General features: G+C 35.2%; 1 protein-coding gene across 1 annotated transcript in view; it reads left to right on the top strand.

The window, feature by feature from the left end:
- Positions 1–7797: 7797 nt before the first annotated feature.
- The window catches only part of LOC123546988 (protease-associated domain-containing protein 1-like), a 68910-nt gene continuing 51091 nt past the window's right edge, over positions 7798–25616 (top strand). The window contains exon 1 of the mRNA XM_045333701.2: positions 7798–7931. Coding sequence (XP_045189636.1) covers positions 7865–7931 — 67 coding nt within the window. The 5' untranslated portion in view covers positions 7798–7864. The remainder of the gene's footprint in view (positions 7932–25616) is intronic.

Below are 25616 nucleotides of genomic sequence, written 5' to 3'. Positions count from 1 at the left end.
AAGGGAAAAATAAGTCAAGGGAAAAACCCAAAACTTTAAAAGGCCCATGTGCCCCTTTTCATGAAAAAAAATTCAAAGTACAGAAATTTTTAAAAATTTTTTTCTTCGTTAAAAATTTATCTTGTAATTTTTTTCATTGAAAATAATTCTGTTCAACGTTTTTTTTAAAAAACCCAATGCCCACAATGCAATCTAATTTCAAAAACATAAAAGGGAAAAAGGGGCTTATAAAAAGGGTTAAAAGGGGGAAAATTTGCCGAAAGACCGCAAAAAAGTAGCTTTTTTTGGCAATATTTTTCCCATTGTTTAAAAGGGTTTTTTTGTCATTATTAATATCTTATGGTTTTTTTTTCCCTTGCGGTTTCATACATGTAAAATAGGGGATCAAAGTAAACCCAATAAAAAAACATAAGACATGGGCTAAAACCCCCTGATTTTTAAATTTTAAAAAATTCATTTCCCGGAAAATAAAAAAAAAAAGAAAAATCACTTTTAAATTTTATTTTTTTTGGTTCAAAAAATTTTTTGTTAAAACTTGCTTTTAAAATTTTTATTTTAAGGGTTTAGCCTTTACTTTATTTAACCCCCTTACTGCCTTCCATCTCTTATATCCGTTTTTATTTTTTTATTAATGGGGGAAATTTGGAACTGCACCCGTTTTCTGCAGGTCGCGAATCCTCCAGGGCTTGGTCTCAAATGGGATTCTTTTTGGCCCAAAACTTCCTGGCGTCTTCTTCCAGATGGGAACAGCTTTTTAAAGAATGTAAAAACTGTGTTTGTTTCTCTGATCCGCACTGAAATTTACTTTCCTGCAACTCCCAGCTTCTTCATATTTTTTCCCTCACCACATTTTTCAGGCGTAAAACAGAAGCCCTTTAAATTTGGGCTTTTTAATTGTGAAGACGGGCCCCTGTTTTGGAAAGGTAACCTCCAATTATTTTCTTCCAGTCTGATGCAAACCCGTTTTTTCCGCAAGTCTGAGCTTCTCTTTTATGAATTTGGGGTTGGGCTGAAATTTGCCGGGTTTTGCTGTTTTTGCAAGTTTTTTTGGCGCAGCTTCATTTCCACAAACCCCCCCCAACAGGGCAGGAATCTATCGAAATCCCACATTGTTTTTTCCTCGGGGCAGGAGAAAAAATTATTTTTCACAGCTTCGTTTTAAGTTTTTCTAATGGACCTGCTGGGGAGAGCCTGAAGAGCTGTTTGGGGGTCGGTTAAAAATATATTGCCCTTTTTCCTCCTCGCTCTTTTCCTGTTGGATGTTGCCGATGGGGGGCCTTGCATCTGGATTTTAGTTTGGGGCACCCTTTTGCCGACGGTATGAGAGAGAAAATAAGGGAAAGGAGTTTGTCTAAAAAATTTGATGTAGGCCCCACCCCAAGCTTTCGAACGGGCCTTTTTCCACTGACCCCAATTGGTAAAATTCTTGGACCCCAAGAGGTGCGGGAAATAGGTTTTTGTTTTTTTCTAGCTTTAAGGGGACTTTTTGGTAAGCCTAAATTTTTGTTTCCCCCCTTTTCTTCAACTTTTGGTACCTCCAATCTGTTTTTTTGGGAGCACATTTTTTTTGGGAAAACCCATTTTTTGGGGCTCAGCGGCTCTCTCGTGTCCAGTGCTGCTGCTTACCCTTTTTTTGCAGTTTTTTGACGAAGTGGTTTTAAGGGCCTTTCCCCCTTTTTAGTCTGTTCTTTGGTTTTTGCGCTCGAAATTTTAAATGGATGGGTGGGATGGGGTCTCTTTTTTCCCTTCCCCTGCATGGAAAAAAAAACTTTGTAAAATCTCGCTTGGGCCTAATGGTTTAGGGTTGGCTCCTTTTTCGATTTAGTTTATTTTAGTTTTTTTTCATTTCCCCGGGTTATCCCAGACCTGAAAATTTTTAAACCTTTCCCTTTATCTTTACTGGTTTTTAAGAACCCGGTACCAATGAGGGTTTAAGCTTTCTCTGCTATGTACCGTAAAGTTGCCTGTGTAGGGCTTGCAGGGGGAACTTTCATTTTCTCCCCCAAATTGTTTCCCGCCATTTTTTTTTCATAATAGCGATATTTTTTTTAAGGCCCTATTTCCTTGAAACCTTTAAAGAAAAAATTTTACCTTGGGCTAAATTTTTTATTATTAATTTTAAAATGGGTATCATCTGTTTTTTAGAAACTTAAAAAGAATAATAAAAATTTGGGAATAGTTTTTTAAATACCCTCAAAAAAAAAATGAAAAATCATTGCAAAAAAAATAATTTTTGGCTAATTTTCACGCAGACTTGAACTTTGACCTTTTATAATAGGGTTTGGGGGTTTTTTCCCTTTTTTGGAAAAAAACCTATAATTCCCGAAACCCAGCTTGGGCCTGATACATTAAAAAAAATTTCAACTAAAAAAATTCTAACAAGAGCTATTACTTTTGAACAAAGTAATGAGGTTTAAATTGCTACAAATTGATCTTTTTAAAACAAAAATGACCCCTGGAAACCCTTTTAAAACCTGGTTTGACCTTAACTTAAATTTTTTTCCCCTGACCCTCGTCCCGACATATATACATTTTTAAAAGAAAAAGACGTCAGTTACTAAAAAGACAAAAAAAATACTTTTTTAAAAAAAAAAACTTTTCCAAAAAAGGTGAAATTATTGGGACAATTTTTTTTCACTTTTTTTGGGCCTTTGACCTTGAAATTAAAGGTTTACCTTGAATTTTTTTAAATAAATGTGCATCCCCGATTTTCGCTTTTCTTTTTTTACGCCCAAGGGGCGTATTATGTTATGACGCCCGGTTTTCCGTCTGCCGTCGCCGTCCTCCCTCTGTTTTCCCTTAGCAATTTCGTGTTTCCCCTAAGAACTCTGAACCCCTTGAAGGATTTTAAGGGAAAATTTAAAACAAATGTTCCCCACACCGAGACGATGTGCCTTTTCCCCATTTTTTTAATGTCCACTTCAAGGTCAAGGTCACACTTTTGGAGTCAAAAAGGCATATCAGTTTGTTTTTGTGTCCGCTCGTAACTCTTGGGAAACCCCCTTTAAGGGTTTTAAAGAAACTTTACACAAATGTTCCCCCACACCAAGACGACGTGCAAGCGCAGTTTCCCGGGTTTACTTGCTTCAAGGTCAAGGTCACACTAAGGGGGCAAAAGTCATATCAGTTTTTTTCGTGCCGCTTTTTGTAACTCTTGAACTGCCCGAAAGGATTTTTAAAAACTTTTTCAGAAAAAATTTTTACCACAATGTAACGATGGCAGAAACGGGAGTTCCGGGTGACTCGCTCAAGGTCAAGGTCACACTTTTAAGGGGCAAAAGGGCATATATGACTTTGCTTTGTGTATATTCCCATTTCATGGTCCCGTTTTTATTTGGGAAAATCTCTTTTTTGTACTTACAAAAAATTTTTTTTTTGAATTACTTCCCTTTTATGTTACTAAAAATAGCTTAATTTTTAAACTTTTTTTATTATTTTGGGCCCTAGGGAAAAACCGAGAACCACTTTTCTGTGGTCCCAAAAAGGATGGTAAAATTTCCAAATTTTAAAGGGGTTTTTTTTTACATACCAAAAACCTGTAAGGATTTTTTTGTAATGATTTTTTTTTTTTTGTGGACTTTGATTTGTTTTTTTTAAGTTTTTCCCCCTTTTTGTTTCCCTCCCCTTTTGGGGGTACAACAGTCCAAATTTTTAAAAAATTTTTCTCCACTCCGTGATGTAAGCCCTTTGGGGGAAAATTGCCCCCCCATGGCGGGGCCTTTTTATACATTAAAAAAACTGATATTTTGATTAAAACGACAAAAAAATCATAAACAAGAAGGGAAAAATTAAAGGGGTAATTTTTTCCCTTTTTTTTTACTTGAAAAAACCTCCCGACCCTTAAAATCACATTTGAAAATTGTCTGATTTTAGACGAAAATCTTTATTACTGATAAAGTCGGACAAATATACATTAAAATAAATTCCCAAACCCAAATTTCAAATAATGGGTCAGAAAAAAGCTGTTATAATTCAAAAAAAACTAAATTTTAAAGCAAATTTTTTACAAAAATTGGAAACCTTTTGGGCCCTTTTATATAACTTTTCCCTTGACAGTTTTTTTGGGGTTTTCCTTTGCACTGGAACTTTTCCTGACATACAGACATTAAAAAAGAATTAACTTCAATACTAACAATTTTAATACAAATTAAAAAAATTAGAAATTTAAAAGAAACCCTTTTTTTATATTTTTGCATGAAAAATGAAATTTTTACCTTTAATTATCAAGTTGACCTTGGCGTTTTGCCAAAAAAAAAATTTGTAATTTTTGACTTTGACCCCATAATAAAACATTCCCTAAATAAAGCCCCGATTGGGCTTATGAAAACAAACAAAATTTTTTAAAAATAAAAAATAAATTTCCCAAAAATGCCAAATTTTTGTGATTTATACATAAGTTTGACCTTTGAAACCCTTTAAAAATCAATTTTTTCCCCTTTATTCCCTTTTTTTATGAATTTCTTTTTTCTGACATTGGTTTACAAATATACATTAAAATGACAATCATATAGCTACTGGGAATTAAACAGTGAAAAAACCCCGGGAGACGTAACCTTTACCCTTCCCCCCCAAATTTTTACAAGTAGTTTTAAAACCCCCCCTATCACAAACAAAAATGAACAAAAAAATTTTGAAAGGCCCCGGCTTTTTACACTTAAGAAATGGGTTTGCACGAGGATAAGAAATATTGTTTTCCCAAAAATATATAAACTTTTTTTGGCCCCAATTGTTGCAAAAAAACCGTGACTCCCCGGACCAAAAAACCCCATAATTTTAAAGTTTTGTAGACATCTGATCATTAACCCCAAGTTTACATCGAATCTCCCATATAATCGTAGATCTGCTAATCCCCTCTGTTCTCAAGCTCTTAAATCAAATAAGTACAAATGCACAAAAAACTTTTTTCCCTAGAGATCAATTTTCAACATTATAAATTTAAAACTATACAATCAAAATTATACAAACAAATTATACATACATTTTCAACAAAATAAACATCAAGGGAATGAAAAACAAATGTTGGTATATTTCCAGTCCAAATGGGGGGGCGGCTTTGTGGTTATTTTTAAAATAAAATAATAAACCCTTTAAATAAGAAAAAGATAAAAAAGATATAAAAAAAAACATACCCAATTTTTTGGGGGTTGGGGCCCTTTAGTTACACGCACAAAAAAAAATCCCCCTCGGTGAGCTGGTTTTCTGTTACTGACCAAATTGGGCCCCCATTGTTACTATTAAAGGCCCGGGAAACAAGGTTTTAAAAATAGGATAAAAAAGTAATTTCTTAAATTACTGCCCCCCAAGCTCAGAATATTCCCCCCATTTTATAAAATTTTTCAATCATGCAAAAAAATCTGTACATGAAAAAGTAAAAAAAAACACAATCAAGTAAAAACCGCCATTTGCAATTTTTCTTAAAATAAAATTTCAGGACAAAAAAAAAACAATTTTCCCAACCTTAAAAAAATCCTCAAATCTTCCATTAACAATATCATTCCGAAAACACAAATCAATCTGCCCTCTAAACCCGTCGGAAAAAAATAAAAAAAAAAGCGTGGGTCATGTGACAAAAACCTAAAACCGGGAACTTGTTTATGCCCTTTAAATGGTTACTAAATGTTTAAAAAATGGGCAAAGGGGGGCAAAATTCTGAAAGACAAAAAAAATAGTAAAAAAAGTTTAATTCATTAATTAATTCAAAATTAAAAAACATGTGTCATTTTACCCCCACGGTGAGTTAAGTTTTTTCCCGCCCCCGACAAAATCTAGGGAAAATCATGTCTGGTATGCAAGAAAGACCCTTAAAATTCTTTTTAAGGGAGCCATAGGGTTTTTTTTTTCCTTTTTTTTTTTAATACCTTTAAATTTAATTTAAAATTTGATTTTGCTCCCAAATGCAAACGGTTCCCAAATTTATATTTTTTAAAAATTTTCAGCCGTATTCCAAAGATAAAAGGTCTCTTCGTCATGACTTTTCTTCCTGGGACACAAGCTGTTTTTAATTTGTTTTTTTAAACTTTCACACTTGTACGCAACCCAACATTGTATACACCAATGTTTTATAGCTCTTTGTATACATGTTGTATGGCAATACTCCAGAAAGGATTTTTTTACAGTATTGGAAGCAGAAAAAGAAAGATAAGAAAATGCTTTCATGTTTTAGTTTTAAATATATTATAACTTGGACGCTAAACAATTTGCCCTCATCTCCAAACTCCTGTTAGGATTACCCGCCTTACGGATCGTCATTGACTCTGTCATGTTCATGCTGACATGGGTTATTAAACAATTTTTTTTCATACTACAGTATTCTGGAATGGTATGCCTCCTCACATCGCTGCCATGCCTAGCTTGGACTCTTTTAAGCTGGCCGTATCTGATCAAAGACCACCAATTCAAAAACGTACCGGAAACTTACCGGTAATAAGGTAATTTTTGTCCGTTCTGATTGGTCACCCATGTAAACAAACCCAAGAAGTGATTTTTTTTTTCAAATTGAAATTTTTTACTGCATTTACAGTATTTGATTATACATTTTGACAAATTTTGCTACATTTATGTACATTGAAAAACAAATTTTATGATTTGATTTTGCCTGTGACTTGAGTTTTCTGCGCATATAGAATCGGGCGAAAACAGCACCCGTATTCGTTTTTGCTTTCATAACCATATTAAATATCAATATTTTTTCTTGTAAACTGGCATACGCACGCGGAATTATATTCCTAATAAACACGCAAAAGGATTTTAATAAATGTTATATACTTTTAATTTTATTATTTGATTTCGCTTGTCACTTGTGTATTTACGCGTATAGAATCTAACGAAATCAAAACCCGTATAAGTTTTTCTATTCAATACCAACATAAATATTAATATTTTGACTTGAAAATTGACATATAAACGTGGAATTATATTCTTAATAATGGCTCAAAAGGATTTTAAAAATAGTTTCCAACTTTTAATTTTACAAGTTGATTTTGCTTGTCACTTCCGCACAGAATCGGACGAAATCAACACCCGTATAAGTTTTTCTTTTCAAAACCATACTTAATATAAAAACCTTTTCTTGAAAATTGACATATAAACGTTGAATTATATTCTAAATAATAGCTCAGAAGCATTTTGAAAAATATTCATTACTTTAAATCTTATGGTTTGATTTCTCCTGTCACTTGAGTTTTCCGTGCATAGAATCGGTTCGAAATCATACTAAATATAAATAATTTTTCTTAAAAATTGGCATACATGTGTAAAAATATATACTTAATAAAATCTTGAAAGGATTTTTAAAATTATTTTTTACTTTAAATTTTATGAGTTGATTTTGCCTGTCACTTGAGATTTCCGCGCATATAGAATCGGGCGAAATCAACACCCGTATACGTTGGACCTATACGTTTTTGCTTTCATAACCATAAAAAATATCAATATTTTTTCTTGAAAATCGGCATACGCACGCAGAATTATATTCTTAATAAACACTCAAAAGGATTTTAAAAAATATTCATTGCATTAAATTTTATGATTTGATTTTGCTTATTTGATTTGATTTCGCGAAATCAATTTGATTTCGCTATTCAGACATAGATCTACCCCACGAAAATTAGTTAATACGTAAATAAAGTATCACTACAGATTCGTATGTTTTTCGTTCCATATTTTGGTGGAACTAGGTTAGTTCTCGAAAGAAATGTGATTAGATATACTTGTTTCGATTTATGGAAGGCCTTATACACGTCATAATGTTTGGGAAAACAATTGGTGTTCTCTAACCATCTGTAGCGCGTACGGTACTATAGTACGGTACGAGGATTAGGAAAACCCGGATTGGAAAGCTTTTGTAAGAACAAGATTTATCGAAATGCAACTAAAATCATCGGGAGATGCGTTTCTTTTTGGTTTTGCAATCCAAATGATGCTATATTTCGGTAGTCTTTATACTTATTTTAAAATTCATTAATAATGGCTAGAGATTTTTGACTAAACCCCTGTTTCTAGTTTTAAAACTTCTATACACTATACTGGGTGCCTACCAGTCACCGGACAGGAATATATACCGGACAAACGTAATTACGGCTTTGTTTCGATTATATCGGAGTAATCAGCTAATCGTAGACATTCAGCACTTTGTTTTCATTTTCATATATCAACATTGACTGACAAATAAGTATAAACGAGGAATATCCCCGTGACATCGGTTTTCGACGACGCAATTAAGGAATCATACGATTGCCAAAAAATAGGAAAGAAGAATAATTAAATTGCCCATTTGTCAAGCGACAAAACAATACAAGACCTTCACTTTGTGTGTGGTTATTATCCGGAAATCTGATTTTTGCAAGTTCAATTCGGATAAAAACGGAAGTTGGGTGAAAGCACAAGCGTGCACTTTACGACTTACGTATTCGACGGTTCCCGCCAATCATACTAAAAATCTATACCGTACATTGAATTTAGTATAAACCATTACCTATCACGAGAAACAGTTATTGTTATGCATTTTATCAACGTTTTTACCATATTCAACGGTATTTAATATATTTTCAGTGAGTTATTGGTAAGTCCTATTCAAATTTGCATTTATTAAATATTATTGATTGTTAAACTTTGGGCACCTTGCATAAATCGGCTCTGCTCCGTGTTACTCATATAGATCTTTGCACCTAACCATAACATTTATTAAGTAACACCCATTTAACAATGTAGATGGGATTTTTTATCAATTTCTGCCTAGAATTGTTAACAATTAATTAGCATTTGCAATGTAAGTACATCTTAAAGATTGGCTTTAAGGTTCTTTGTTTATTCTGCAAGGGAGTCATCTAAATCAGATCGTGTTATTTTTACTGTATGGTATAGGTTTTTTTAAAGCATGACACGACCAATAACAACAAAGATGGCCGTGTCTGCAGACGAACATCTAAACTATTTTCATGCTTCTAAGTAATTAAATGAGAGTGTCACTGAAGTACCAGTTTTGGGATTAAATAAAAGATGTATAAAACGGTATGTTGATATTAATTGATCATTTTTTACATGCGCGGGATATGCAAATTAACCGGAAATACCGACATCATCGAAAACATATGTCCGTCGAAAACGTAAGTCGTGGGGATATCGTACCAATTCTCACCCGTGTTCACAAAACTGCTGTCCTCTAACCTTGGGGCATTGAAATGGCAGTGCGCATGCGCAACTTGATTTATTTTTGTGGGGCACCAAGTGGGTCTCAAAAAATTACATGTATAGCACAGAACTGTAGACGGACGACAGTTTTCTTTTTGATTCATTCCTCACTTGTATCACATATTGGTAAAACATAATACTGTTTCTGCAAAATGAATGAACGTCTGCATCATTTGCTAGGTCATGTGTTAATACCGCACGAGTGAATGCCCTTGCATATCATAATATATATTTACATCCATTCCGAGCCTCATTTGTATAAAAATATATTTATAGATTGCTTGGGTTTTCCGAAAGTAACAAAAACTGAAATAGATTTGATTGTTGGTTCCTTATGGTGGCATAAGCACCGAGGTATTTTCTGCAGATAGTATTTCATTTAAAATGGTAACATGGGTAAATCACTGCTGTTATGTAGTTCGACCCCGAGGATAGTTTAACACTTTGAATGTGCGTGAAAACATGTTTCTAGAAGGAGTAGAAGACAGATGGACATAATCAGTTTTTTTCGGTACAGTTGTCATCGTCAAATAAAAATAATCATTCTTCGAAATATTTGTTCGGTGACTATTCCACCTTGTTGTTTGATGTAGTGCATGTCATTACCCTTTTTGAGCCTCAAAATATCTGATGTTTTACATCCGATTGTTTGAGTTTTTTACATTTTCGGAAGACAAATGAGCTGAAGTTTTATCAGGGCAAATTTCATGTTTTTGTGTTTATTTTTTATAAAACGGCAATGGAAAAACCCTGATTTCTGTCCGGTGACTGGTCGGCACCCAGTACAGGTCGGAGATCATTAAGCACATCCAACAATTGAATAACACAGTTTCTCTTATTTCTGAAGCCATACTGACAGTCACTGAACAAATAATTGGAAGTCATATGATCAATTATTACTTGACGCACTGTCTTTTCACAAAGTTTGCAGGGTACACTAGTCAAATTGGTGACAGGTCTGTAATTTGGATTTGCAGTCATCTCGTCCCCAATTTGGTCATTTCGTCCCCCTCGGCGATTTCAAATTGGTCATTTTGGCCCCCTTTTTAAAACGTATTTTTGCAAAAAAATTAAAGTATGATAAATTAAATCGTTTTTTCTTTCAAATAAGTATATATACATGTTTTTCGCCCAAAACTACCATTTGGCGGTTTGCTTAATAGAAGTGAATTGAAAAGCATAATTTCCTCACTCCAATCAACTATTAACACATTTAATTCTACTAGGGGAAAATTTTGACACATTTCATTCGGTCAGTCAACAACTTCTAATGCAATTAAATACCATTAACACCTTCCAATCAGCCCAATCAATGCCTTTTAATTAATGTGATTAATTACCTTTAACACCTTTCGTATATATATTTTGTATTTTATTTTATTTATGTTTCATTCATTTACAAACATAGAAATTTACATACAACATAAAACAATTGTAAATGACCGTTCTAAGTAGAACTACAAGAGACAATATACATTTTCAAACTTAAAACTTACAATAAAATTACAAATTCATACTAGGAATTAGAATATAAAAATGGGTGGACGGATAGCTCAGTGGTTTGCACACTGGCCTTCCAATCCTGAGGTCGGGGGTTCGATCCCCGGTAGCTACTCGGGAATTTTCAGAAACGCTTTTCAGTGTTTCCCCCCCAACTAGAGGTGTACTGGTCAGGAACCCAGGCAATCCTTGCGTGTATCAGTGCTATACACTGGGCACGTTAAAGAACCAGGCTGTCTATTCGAAACGAGCTAGGCTAAGTTAGCCGGACAAGCCTGTATCTGATTTCTGATCTCTCTGTCGTGGGGGCTTTGTCTCACTCTGTCCCTCTGGTCAGATCGCTCTGTGTCTGTACTAGTAGAGGATGAATTATGCGCCCTGTGTGGCTGCATTTGAACTATGTAAAGTGCCTTTGAACGTGAAATTGATCATGAAAAGGGCGCTATATAAATCTGGTATAATAATAATAATAATAATAAAAACATGACTTTGTGTACTATATTCGATATCATTTATGAATGAAATATCTCTGGTATGAAACTACTTAAAAGTTGACAGTGACCGAGTGACTACATGAATATATATATGGATGTTGAGCGAGTACATGAATGCACGAATGTTGAGTAACTTACTGAGTGAGTACACGAATGTACGGATGTTTAGTGAGTACATCAGAGCTCCAGATAAGCTGCGTATTTGCGTATTTACGCAATTAAAATTGCAGAAAACTCAATTGAATTCATACAGTGTGCGTAATGAAACGCAAGTAAAATTCCTAATACCCAATTCATAAAAAATTGCTTGCGTATCGCATTTTCCTTATTACTAGAACTGGTACGAGACTTTAACGCTAGATTTGACTGACTGGTTATACATTACCGCAGAACAGGTTGCAATTTATCCGAAAAATCACAGGACCATTCAGTCAGCTGATCGGTGTTATTTGGATACTTTATAAACAATTTTACGCCGATGAAATGTAAAAGAGTTGAAGAATAAACATTGTTGCAGCACAAACTAATTAGTGGGATATTTTGCTGTTCAACAATGACAGTTATCTGTTTGTGACGATGTAGTGTCACCAATACTGGATGATATCTTTTGGGAGTTTGGGAGAATGCATATTGTGGTGACCACATCGTTCGGGATATTGTGGATGAACTGATCTCCGACTTCATTAAAAGTGAAAAAGAAAACAACAGTATGGAACATTCATTACAATTTTAAATACATTTTTGTATTAAACATTGAAGGGCGCCATTGAAGTACTTAGCTACTTAGTCAGTCCTGTTCAATGATATATACCATGTATACTGTAAGCAAAAAATACTCAATTGTTAGTGCGAGATTAGTAAAATACCCAATTGGTTTTAGCAAATACCCAATTACTTCTGAAAAGGCTGGGTAATGATATTATTTTTACCCAATTCAAATTTCGAATACCCAATTCAGACAAAAAGTGATGGGTAAATACCTATTTGCACCAAAAGCTTATCTGGAGCTCTGGTACATGAATGCACGAATGTTGAGTATAGGCTCATTCTACCTGTTTTTAGCTCACCTGTCCGTCGTCCGTCCGTTCACAATTTCTTGTGAATACGATAGAGACCACATTTCGCAAGCAATTTTGATCAAACTTGTACAAAACTTGTATTGGCATGATATATCAGTTCTTTTCGAAAACTGGCCAGATCCCATCATGGGTTCTAGAGTTATTGCCCCTTAAAGGGCCAGAATTTGTGTGCGTGCGTGCGTCAACAATTTCTTGTCTGCACAATAGTGGTTTCATTTATGATTTGAATTGAATCAGACTTGCACAAAACTTGTATCACCATAAGATCTTGGTTTCTTTCTTGAACCAGCCAGATCCCATAATCAGTGTGCCCATACCACGTGACTTTGACGTCATTTTATGGCTAAGACGGCAAGCCAAATTCCGTCGATTCGATTCTTCAAAGTGGCGTAAGTTCTTTATTTCTTGATCAAATATGACCAAATCAAGCGCAGGCTAAGGAAAAAAGTGAGTACTTCACTCACAAGTAAACGGTTTTATCAACAGATGAACAGTTTTGGCCTGAAAACGGGAAAACTGTTTTGTTTAGAGAAAATGAGCATGGTAAGACGGCAAGCAAGGGCCCTTTTTGACAGAAAAACGGATGATTGTACACATCAGAGGTGTCGCACGTATTACCGATTCACAGGAATTTAATGCTGGCTCTGTTGGAGGCCTTAATTGACAAAAATGTAGCCGAATTATTTAAAAACTTTTTAAAAATCCAAAATATGCTAAGACGGCAAGTCCGCTAAGACGGCAAGTCATTTTTTATAGTAATATCGTCTATGGAGTCGCACTTCTCTATAAGCGGTCACTGGATGTTTACCAATAGTAGATCATTCTACTTCTTGTCAAAACTATAGGTAAACATCAAAGAACCGTTATATAAGTGAAGCCATATGATGTTTTGAACTACCTTATATGCCTTTTTTTTTTTTTTTTTTTTTGTACAGTTGCTAAATTGTGAGGCTTAATAGATAAATTAAACGAGAATTATGATTTGCTCTAGCAGGATTGGCATATAAGTGAGAACTGTTCTAGAAAGGTTAAGAATTCAAAAGCTACACATGTATACCATCTTGGATGTACCTCTGCGTGTTGGTCTTTAAGATTAAAGTATGTTAAAGCGGTTCGAAAACTAAAGAACAAATATACAGTATGCAGCAGGCAACAACAAATAATACACATTTTTGACCTAATCAATACTACTTTATATGTTCACAAGTCTGTTGTACATATGTTTGAGTGAATGTTTTCTTGACAAATCGTTACGTATTAAAAATAAGGCTACTTATTAAGAACAGCCATTCTGTCGACTTCCACAAATCAAAAACACAATTTTCAGATATATAGAATAATGTTTTGACAAATAAGAATCTTATGCTTAACTCAGTCTATAAGCTAGAAGACATGCTTTAAAAAGTATTTGTATGTAGCTGTGTTCAAAGTATTGAGTAGAATAGAAATAGAAAATCTTATTTTTTCCCCAAAATTTAACACGATATCACATATTAAAATAGAAATGGAAACTCCACAGGTCGCTCAACACAACAAAAACGAAAATGTTGCAGGCTAGGTTTGATTGAGCCTGTTCGTGGATGGTAGTGGAAATGCATGCTACCGTCCACGCCCTCTAGCCCCGGCTTGACCAGAGCTCAACATTTACACATGCTAAAAGTACAAAAAGCAATTTAGAGACATCCGCAGATGTATTCAAACGATGATGAACATGGAACCTTCACGTGATACACGTGTTGAGGCGTGTAATTCCACGAAGAGCGGCGTTTGGTCCCCAGATAAAATAAAGGGTTTGTAAAGTATAGTTGAATCTATTAGGGAATTTTTAGATAAATTAAGATTTCCTCATTATGCCGTCAGAGAGCAAAATCCTCTGCAACCATTACCAATAAAAATCATTCAGAGTGCAAAAAAAGGTTGTAGGTGTATTTATGACTTTTTGTTAAACTTCATAAGTTACCAGATTCAAGTAGAAAATGGAGAGACAAATTAAATTTAAATGCTGATTTCAATTGGAAGTTTATATATAAATCTCCATTTGCAATAACAAAGGACCCAAAACTTCAGTGGTTTCAGTTCAAAATAAATCACAGAATTATTGGCACAAACTATTTATTAGAAAAAATGAGGAAAAGAAATGATAATCTCTGTACTCTATGTCACAATCACTCAGAAACTATAGAGCATCTATTTGTAGACTGTCAAATTTCACTAACTTTTTGGGAAGAAGTCAAAAGATGGATAAAAAGAAAATGTCCTAATGCAGATATTGACTGGTCAATATCAGATATTTTATTAGGTAACTCAAATTTCAGTGCAGCTACTCTATTATTAATGCTGCTTGGAAAATACACTATTTATCAAAGTAAATTTAAGGAGGCGGTTCCTACCATACAAATGTTTATTAATAGTTTAAGAATACATTTGAAAACTGAGAAGTATGTTGCTAAAAAAACCCAAAACATGAATAGCTTTGATAAAAAATGGAAAAGTTTTAGGACTCTTATTTGTAGATGGTGAAGTGTAACACGTGGGTATGGGGCTTCATAGTGACTGCGCCTGTTGTCTTTTTTTTTTCTTTTTCTGTTTTTATTTCTCAGTAAAAAATTAACTTAGGTCTGAATTACATGCTATCTATGAAACGTTTTAGCTTTTCATTAATGGATATTTTTACTGACTCTTTTCCATTCTGACCTTGTACTTTTTAAACTACATTTTTTCTCCTTTTTTTTTTTCACATATTACTTGTTGAATAAGTTATTTTAGAGAAGATATGCTTATTAAGCCGCTAATTTATTGTGTGTAATTGAATTTCTGGAACCTACTTGTCAATTTGTCCTTGTTATTTTCGTACTCGTTTCTTTTTCTTTCGAGCAAGGATAACAAATTATAATACAATTATTAACGATATTAATGTAGACTCAAACATTGCAAGTTAAGTTTATTTACTGATAAGTTACTCAAACAGCATTTGAAAAACTGATCATGTGTACGGTCTTTTCACTGTTAATATATTACTAGTTTATCTTTTTAGAATGGTTTCCATATGAATACAAGATGATATTACTTGAAGATAATGAACAATGTTTATTTGCTTAGACATGTACACTTATACACTTTCAAACAATACTGGTTTATATAGGTAAATTTACTTCTTTTTTGAATAGACATGTACACTTTCAAAAAATCTTGTTTATGTAGGTAGAATTATTTTTCCAGCTACGCTTGATATTCTATGTAAATACCTTTTTTGGCACATAAAATCAATGTTTGTGATGAATGTATGATACTTTGGATGTGGAAATGGAAATAAATTATAAAAAAATAAAATAAAGGGTTTGCCCCAAACGAGAAAACAATGGGCAGAACTAAACAAACTAGAATTTAGGAAGGGGATCTGAGGTTATGGAACCTGCGTTTCACAGGAACAGTCAAAAGACAAAATTAAAAAGCAGACACCATATCCAAGGGGTGATTAAACAATACCCAAGGCTATGAAAGCGGGAGTACTGGAACCACCCACAAATACACCAACTTTCACAATTCTTGGAGAAAGGGTTGTATAATTCTACACATTTCTGCAAAATCAACTACTTGTTTAGCCGAGCCTAATAAAATAAAATGTACTGATGTCACGACTTAACGACCTGTGAAGTTTCCACTTTTTTCTATTTTAAGTAATCTTGACACCAAACATTAAAAATGTTGCAACCCTACTTCTTTAATTCATGGGTTGTTGTCTTTAAACTCCACTACCTTGTTAAAATGTTTGTACAAACGACCGACCCTGCTTCAACAACAGTAGAAGTCAGTGGGGTCCGCCAAACTGGAAACTACCCCAAGATCCTGCTGTTTCGACTTCCGTGCAGTTTTGAGATAAGAAAAAGAACCATACACATGAAAATCATCGGGAGAAGACGCAAATGCCCCGTTGATATGCTTTGATTCAATTTTGCTTAAAAGAAATCAAACAGTTTCATTTATCGGGCACACATACTTAGAAACTTCACATCAGGCAAACATCAACATTTGATATACTAAGATAAGATTTATTAATTGAGTCGGAAAGTCAAATTACAAGTAACATTAGCTCTGATGAGATTTTTAACCGACTAGGAATTCTCGTTATGTACTGTTATGATTCTATTTTTCTTCATAATCTATTTTAAAAACTCTGTAGCTTTTACTCTGTTTTATTAACGTTTATCAAAATGACAACTTTCATGTAAATTTTTCAATTCAGTAACAATTATAATAATCCGGGACTGATGTAATGTTGTTAAAAGTCATAGTAAAGTACCCCTAACATCTAAATGTATTCAGTATTTGCAAGGAATGTCAATTATTTATCTTGTAAGTATTAATATAGGTCATTACATTAAATATCGAGACAAATAGGTAAGTTAACCAAACGTGTACTTGCATCACGACCATTTTCCTTAAAGCCCTGCTCCCGTCCTACCTTTTAACTTGAATTGTCACTGAAAAAGCATGAAAATCCTGACTATGAACAGTGACGTCTGTCAAAATAGAGTCTATTGTATATGAAATTCTATATGAAATACCTGTGGTTTTGCGTGCTAAAGGTTGGCACGTGGCCGTTAACTGTTACCTATTGTAATCATGGGTTGCATACACACAAAAGAATGTGAATAGCCGCGGAGCAGGGCTTTTACCTGTAACGTGTAGCTTTCCATGTAACAGTGGAGCACTGTAGCAATTAATATACTACATATATAATTATTTATAAAAAGGAAATCTTAAACAAATATTTTGACTCAGCCTTACAGAGATTTTAAAACGATAAAGCAAAATGTTAAATAATAACTAATATGAATCAGTCGTTATAAAAGCTGTACAAAAATAAGGGTCAAATAAGAATAAAGGGAAGTAATTCAGAAAGAAAATCTATTTTTAAATTAAATAAAGCAGTTTATCATTTAACTTACTCATACACAGTGATCTCCCTTGTCATTCGAATCAGGACAGGTAGAAAAAATCGCATACAGAACTATATCCTATACAACTAGAAAAAATGATTCAGATCAAAATTATGCTGTTTTATTACTGACGAGTGCATTATGTATTAAGGATAAACTAGAGAAATCTTTCTTATACGTTTTGAACTATTTTTTTCATGGCATATTTTTATGCGCTTCGGTCACGTCTGAGGTTTTTCTGAATTGTTTTAAAGGAATACACCTTCGCTTTTCAACTTAGTCGTGCTCGATGGATCAACAGACTTAAAAACATAATTTTAATACGAAATGACGCATTCTTTAACCTTATTGTATTTACATATGTATGAAAATATCAACCGACTGTAGAACAATGTTCAGAAAACATCTGTCGATTAGCCCGAAAAAACGGGCAAAAACCTTACTGCGGATTAATCTGTCTTTCAGTGAAAATGGTTAGGCTGATATTTTTGCAAGTTCTGGAATACGGTATATTATAGGTCTCAACCACTTCGTGGGTTCAACCTAAAAATCAATTTAGCAACATCCGATGATGTATTCATCCGGCGATGCAGATGGTAATTTCAATGATAGTGTGTAATTCCACCAAAACGGTGTATGGTCCAAAGTTAATTAAAACAAGAGCTCGTCGAACACGAAATGCCCCCCTTGATGCATTCAGTAATTGCATAAGGAACAGAAATTATATGCTCACTGTAAACAAAAATTCTACCATTCTGGTTTAATCTGTCCTTGACCTTTAACCTATTAACCTAACAAGAGATTACAGATTGATCTTGGCGCCATCCACTGAGCCATTTTTGAATGTTCCAAATTTCAAGACTAGCTCAAGGTCAAAATCAAGGTCAAATTTCATTTAGGTACAAAACAATGTGTATGTGGTCCAAATTTGAAAGCGGTGGCTTGAGAAATGTGAAAGCAGGTCACTAGATCAATTTCAAGGTAAAGTTCATTTCGGTAGACAGAACTATGCATGTGCTTCAAATTTGGAGGCTGTAGCTTGAGAAATGTGAAAGTAGGTAATAGATAAAAATCAATGTAAAATTTCAATTCAGAACACAAAAATATGCATGCAGTCCAAATTTGAAGCATGTACCTTCAAAAATGTGAAAATAGGTCAATAGGTCAATCTCATGATCAAAGTTCATTTCGGTACACAAAACTATGCATGTGGTTCAAATTTGAAGGCTGTAGCTTGAGAAATGTGAAAGTAGGTCACTAGGTCAAAATCAAGGTCAAATTTTATTTCAGAACACAAAACTATGCAAGTGGTCCAAATTTGAAGCCTGTACCTTCAGAAATGTGAAAGTAGGTCACTAGGTCAATCTCAAGATCAAAGTTCATTTCAGTACACAAAACTATGCTTGTGGTCCAAATTTGAAGGCTGTAGCTTGAGAAATGTGAAAGTAGGTCACTAGGTCAAAATCAAGGTCAAATTTTATTTTGGAACAAAAAACTATGCATGTGGTCCAAATTTGAAGCCTGTACCTTCAAAAATGTGACAGTAGGTCACTAGGTCAATAACAAGGTCAAAGTTTTTTTCAGTACACAAACCTATGCATGTGGTCCAAATTTGAAGGCTGTAGGTACAGAAATGTGAAAGTAGGTCACTAGGTCAAGATCAAGGTCAACTCATGTCAAGGTTCATCTTGCCACTTAAAACTATACATGTGGTCCAAATTTGAATGATGTAAGTTATGGACATGAAGATTCTAAGTTTTTCCCTATATAAGTCTATATGAACCATTTGACCTCTGAGGCAGGGCCATATTTGACCCAAGAGGGATAACTTGAACAAACTTGGTAGAGAACCACTAAATGATGCTACATTACAAAATACCAAAGCCACAGACTTTGTGGTTTGGACAAGAAGATTTTCAAATTTTTTTCCAATATAAGTCTATATAAACCATGTGACCCTAAGGGTGGGGCCATATTTTACCCCAGGGAAATAATCTGAACAATCTTGGTAGAGGACCACTAGATTTTGCTACATACCAAATATCAAAGCCCTAGGCCCTATGGTTTTGGACAAGAAGATCAGAAACCATTTAACTGTTCCTAGCCAATGTGACCGTGACCTTGACCTCTGACCTAATGACCTCAAAATCAGTAGGGGTGATCTGCTGGTCATGGCCAACCTAACAATCAATTTTCTTGACACTAGGCCCAAGCTTTCTTGAGTTATTGCCTGGAAACCATTTTACTGTTCCTGGTCACTGTGACCTTGACCTTTGGCATACTGACCTCAAAATCAATAGGGGTCACCTGCTGGTCATGATCAACCTCCCTATCAACTTTCGTGACCCTAGGCCTAAGCGTTCTTGAGTTATCATCCGGAAACCGTTTTACTGTTCAGGGTCACTGTGACCTTGACCTTTAACATACTGACCTCAAAATCAATAGGGATCATCCGATGGTCATTACCAACCTCCCTATCAACTTTCATGATCCTAGGCCCAAGTGTTCTTGAGTTATCATCCGGAAATCGTTTTACTATTCAGGGTCACTGTGACCTTGACCTTTGACATACAGACCTCAAAATCAATAGGGGTCATCTGCTGGTGATGACCAACCTCCCTATCAACTTCCGTGACTCTAGGCCCAAGCGTTCTTGAGTTATCATCCGGAAACCGTTTTACTGTTCAGGGTCATTGTGACCTTGACCTTTAACATACTGACCTCAAAATCAATAGGGGTCATCTGATGGTCATTACCAACCTCCCTATCAACTTTCATGATCCTAGGCCCAAATGTTCTTGAGGTTTCATCCGGAAACCGTTTTACTATTCAGGGTCACTGTGACCTTGACCTTTGACCTACAGACCTCAAAATCAATAGGGGTCACCTGCTGACCTTCCTATCAACTTTCATGATCCTAGGCCTAAGCGTTCTTGAGTTATCATCCGGAAACGGATAGGTCTACATTCCGACCGACCGACCGACCTACCGACCGACCGACCGACCGACATCTGCAAAACAATATACCCCTCCTTTTTCAAAGGGGGGCATAATAATTGTTTTACCTTAATGAGAAAACAGTGAGGATAAACCGTTCATATCTCTTTTGCCCAGCATTAGTGATTTAAGGAGAAGATGAAAGATGATCAATGAATGTCACTGAACTTTTATGTAAGTGTTCATTGAAGGTTCCATGTTCACCGCCGTTTGAATACATCTGCGGATGTCTCTAAATTGCTTTTTGTACTTTTAGCATGTGTAAATGTTGAGTTCTGCTCAACCCGGGGCTAGAGGGCGTGGACGGTAGCATGCATTTCCACTGCCGTCCATGAACAGGCTCAGTCAAACCGAGCCTGCAACATTTTCGTTTTTGTCGTGTTGGGCGATCTGTAAAGTTTCCACTTTTCTCTATTTTATTTCACAAGCATTGATAAAACATAGTCAAAATGTTATTGACGGACGGATTGATAGAAGGATGGACGGCCTGTAACCTAGGAAGTGTTGAATTACGTAAGTTGGTGCAACCAGGTATATCTAATAAAAATGACTTGCCGTCTTAGCGGACTTGCCGTCTTAGCATATTTTGGATTTTTAAAAAGTTTTTAAATAATTCGGCTACATTTTTGTCAATTAAGGCCTCCCACAGAGCCAGCATTAAATTCCTGTGAATCGGTAATACGTGCGACTTCTTTGATGTGTACAATCATCCGTTTTTCTGTCAAAAAGGGCTCTTGCTTGCCGTCTTACCATGCTCATTTTCTCTAAACAAAACAGTTTTCCCGTTTTCAGGCCAAAACTGTTCATCTGTTGATAAAACCGTTTACTTGTGAGTGAAGTACTCACATTTTTCCTTAGCCTGCACTTTATTTGGTCATATTTGATCAAGAAATAAAGAACTTACGCCACTTCGAAGCATCGAATCGACGGAATTTGGCTTGCCGTCTTAGCCATAAAATGACGTCAAAGTCACGTGGTATGGGCACACTGATAATGGGTTCCAGAGTTATCGCCCGTGAAAGGGCCAAAATTAGCTACTTTGACCTTGTCTGCACAATAGCAGCTTCATTTATGATTTGATTTTAACCAAACTTGCACACAACTTGTATCACCACAAGATCTGGGTTCCTTTCTTGAACTGGTCAGATTCCATTATGGGTTCCAGAGTTATGGCCCCAGATATGGCCAGAATTAGCTATTTTGACCTTGTCTGCACAATGGCAGCTTCATTTATGATTTGAATTTAATCAAACTTGCATAAAACTTGTGTCACCAAAAGATCTTGGTTCCTTTCTTGAACTGGCCAGATCCCTTAATGGGTTCCAGAGTTATGTCTCCTGAAAGGGCCAAAATTAGCTATTTTGACCTTGTCTGCACAATAGCAGCTTCATTTATGATTTGATTTTAACCAAACTTGCACACAACTTGTATCACCATAAGATCTTGATTCCTTTTTATACGCTCGAGGGACATATTATGTTATCGCCTCGGTGTCTGTCTGTCTGTCTGTTGGCTAGCAATTTCCTTTCTGCTCTGTAACTCTTGAACCCCTTGAAGGATTTCAAAGAAACCTGACACAAATGTTCACCTCATCCTAACGACCTGCAGAGCGCATGTTTTGGATGGTTCACTTCAAGGCATACAATGTGATCTCCCGCGCGTGAGGGTCAAAATCCCGATTTTTTCACCTTGCCTCCCGTCTCCCGACCAAAACCATAATTCTCCCGCTTTTCACAAAAAAGAAACAAAAAAAAATCAGTACTATGACTGGGTTGATAATTACCGGGGAGTGCCAAACATGTTTACACAGTAAAGCAATTTAGTGTCACTGACTGTTGTGTATTATACATGTTTGAATTTTGACACACAGGTAGCTAGAGGAAAGAGTTGTTTTTCACAGGTGAATTTTGATAAGGCCATCCTTAAAAAATTGTTTGTTTGCAGTAACGCGACCGACTCACGAAAATCGCCGCGACTCAAACAATTTTTTAACCCAAAACTCGGAAATTTTTTTTTTATTGGTGCTGTATTTTTTTTTCTTTCCTGTTTCGTTATTTCTTTTGGGTAACTATTTGTATCGCTAAGTTTTCCTAGACAGTGTTCGTTGAGGTTCAACTACATGAATGATCAATATGACCGATAAGAAACAAAATATGTGAATGTTACGCTTTCTGTATACCGCTAATTAACAAGTGACACAAATACGATAATAGGCTGCTCTTCTATGCATTGTTTATCAATTAACTTTTACACATTGATCAATAATTACCTTTGGCAATGACGGACATTATTGTACCAAATACAAACCGCGAGAAGCCCACGTGTCAGTCGGCGCGTGGCATGATTGACATCTGCCAGAAGCTGATTAATATACCAAGCTCCGCCTACTGCCATACTTCCGCTTATGGCGGCGAACAATATTGGAATTCACCGGGATTTTGATTGACAAGGGGCAGTACTTTCGAACTCGAGACGCATAAAAGAAAATTTCCTCGGGTCAAGCCGATGCACGGGACATTTTTTGTGCGGGTCAAATACGAGTTTTTCTCGATAAGTTCGAGTGAAAACCCAGAACCTCAGGTCTACCGAACGTCCTGCCGATTTCCTGATATACTACAAAAAATTCATGCAAAAAGTTGTTTAGAAAATTCCACATGGACAAATCGTGGTACATAGTGTTATCTGTGCAATACTGCAGACGTATTTAACCGAGTTTTAGATTTGTAAAATAATGATTTTTCTCGTACGTAAAACATCTGGGATAGATAAATTCTTGGATATCATTCTATCATAATTTCTCAAACAATTTTGCAAACAAATAATAATTTTAGTTTCAATCTTTTATCGTTGCATAATCTTTTTAATACAAATACAAATACAAATACATGGCATTTATATAGCGCAAAAATTATAAAATATTCTATTGCGCTTTACAATTACATAACACATATTTAACATATATACATACAAAATATGAACAGGATTCTAGAACTTAGATTTAAAGATTTGGACATATATAAATACTATTTTACACCACTTCTGAATATTTTGTATTTTAACAAGACTACACTCATTGTTCATAAAACTGCCTAAATAAATGTGTTTTCAGTTTTGATCTAAAGCTGGCTTCAGACTGAATGTTTTTCAGATAGCTAGGCAGATCGTTCCACCATTTGGGACCAACGACTGCCATAGATCTGTCTGCTAGTTTTGTTCGCCGTCTAGGGATGTTAAAGTTAGTGTCACTTTGTGAGCGAAGTCTGTATCGTTGTCGAGTAGGTACAAACATTTCCCTCAGATATACTGGAGCTGTACCATTGATGACACGGAAGACTATTACTAAAACTTTGAACATGACTCTAGCCTTAACTGGAAGCCAGTGTAATTCTTTCAGAAGTTCGGTACTTGGTTTTTCATAGGAAACATTCTTGACTACTCTAGCGGCATGATTTTGGACTCGCTGTAGTTTATTGATTTGGTAGGCTGGAATTTCTGTAAATAAACTGTTGCAGAAGTCAATGTGAGAATGAACCAATCCATGTACTAATGATTCAGTTGACTTCTGTGTGAGATGTTTCCGTATAGCCCTAAGGTTTCGTAACTGTACATGAGCTATCTGACACTTTTTCTGAATGTGATGGTCAAAGTTGAGTGTATTGGTCATAGTTACACCTAGGTCTCTGACGTGATCGACGCATTTTACGTCACACCCACCAACGTTTACACTTGTGATGTCCAATTTCGCTAACTGTTGTCTTGTTCCATACATAATAATTTCAGTTTTAGACTGATTCATTTTCAGTTTGAAGGTTGTCATCCATTTTATGATTTCATTTAGACAACTGTCGAGTTGTTGAAATACAGTTGTCTCATTTTGAGAATTTCCCGCTTGAATTTTTAACGCAATCTTGTGGTCGTCCGCGTATCCATAGAGATCAGCTGGATATTTCTGCACCACTCGGTTAAGAGCCGATATATACAGGGTAAAGATCACAGGTCCGGCACAAGAACCCTGCGGGACACCAAACCTTAGTGGCTCCGTGTCAGATGCTGACTGTTCGACTAAAACTTTCATTGTTCTGTTCGTGAGATAAGATTCTATCCATTTCAAGGGAGTGCTATGTATACCAAAGTCATCTTGAAGGATTTGAATCAGTATCGGGATATCGATGGTATCGAACGCTGCACTCAAGTCGATCATGACCACGATTGTTATTTGATTTTCATCTATGGTTTCCAAAAGATCATTATACATTTTGACCATTGCTGTTTCAACCCCATGATATGTTCTATAGGCACTTTGGTAAGCTGGGAGGAGATTGTTAGCTTCAATATGCTTGTTGATTTGATTTAGTGCAGCTTTTTCAAGAAGTTTGGAGAGGAATGTTAAATTTGACACTGGGCGATAGTTTTGCAGTTCAAGTGGGAGACCTTTCTTCTTCAACAAAGGTTTTATCACAGCACTTTTCCATTCATCAGGGAACACACCAGATAGCAGTGATCGATTTACAATTTCTGCCCCGAGGATAAAACTGCAGTGACACTGCACAAGTCACTTGGAAAGAGCACAATAAACGTCAAAAATATTAGACAAACAAAATTTTCTTACCTGAAAATTTATTTATAAAAGTTAAACATCCTTTCAATGCAATGACTAAAACCAGCGAAAGAAATCCATAATGTTTACATTTCTAGATTTTCCTATTTAAGTGAAATTAAATTTCCATGGGTCCACTTTTTCCTATTTTTCAAAACCCAGACTTTAGAAACATAGTTATTATTACTGAAACTTTCTGTGACTTAAATAATGTTACTGAAATTCATGCAGATTTTTGACACCTGCCATCAGAAACTGGGTTTAACCTGTTTGACAACAGTTTCTTTTAATATGTGCCAACCGTAGCAGATCAAAGAAAACACTAGCAGATCAAAGAAGAGGTGTATTCTGTGTGATGTCATAGTGATGTCACTGCTATTGACATGTATTTAATTCAAGAAGTGACTGTGCTTTTTATGGGTTTTTGTGTTTTGACTTTGAGTGCATTAGCACTGGGAGCTTGATTTATTTTTTGCTGATATGGAATTAACCTAGCTTTTTTTAATTGTATTCATATTCAGATTAGGCTTTTCTTGGTTAAGGTAATCATTGCAAGAGTGAAAAAAAAACACTTTAATTTGCAGTTTAATCACATTAGATTCACAAGGATAAGAAATAAGGTTTACATTGAAGGATAAGAAAACAGAATCACTGATATTTTCAGTGAATTTGTTATTTACTTTAAATCAATAGACTTAAACAAAGACAGGAAATAATAATAATAAAAAAAAAGTATATTTAGTTCCATTTTCAACTTGCATGTCATGGCGCTATTAAAAATCTTTCCACGTTTCCCTAAAATCACTCCACCTCTCCCTAA

This window comes from Mercenaria mercenaria, chromosome 9 (genome assembly GCF_021730395.1).
Source record: "Mercenaria mercenaria strain notata chromosome 9, MADL_Memer_1, whole genome shotgun sequence".
Classification (NCBI taxonomy): domain Eukaryota; kingdom Metazoa; phylum Mollusca; class Bivalvia; order Venerida; family Veneridae; genus Mercenaria; species Mercenaria mercenaria.
This window is presented reverse-complemented; position numbering and strand designations above follow the sequence as displayed.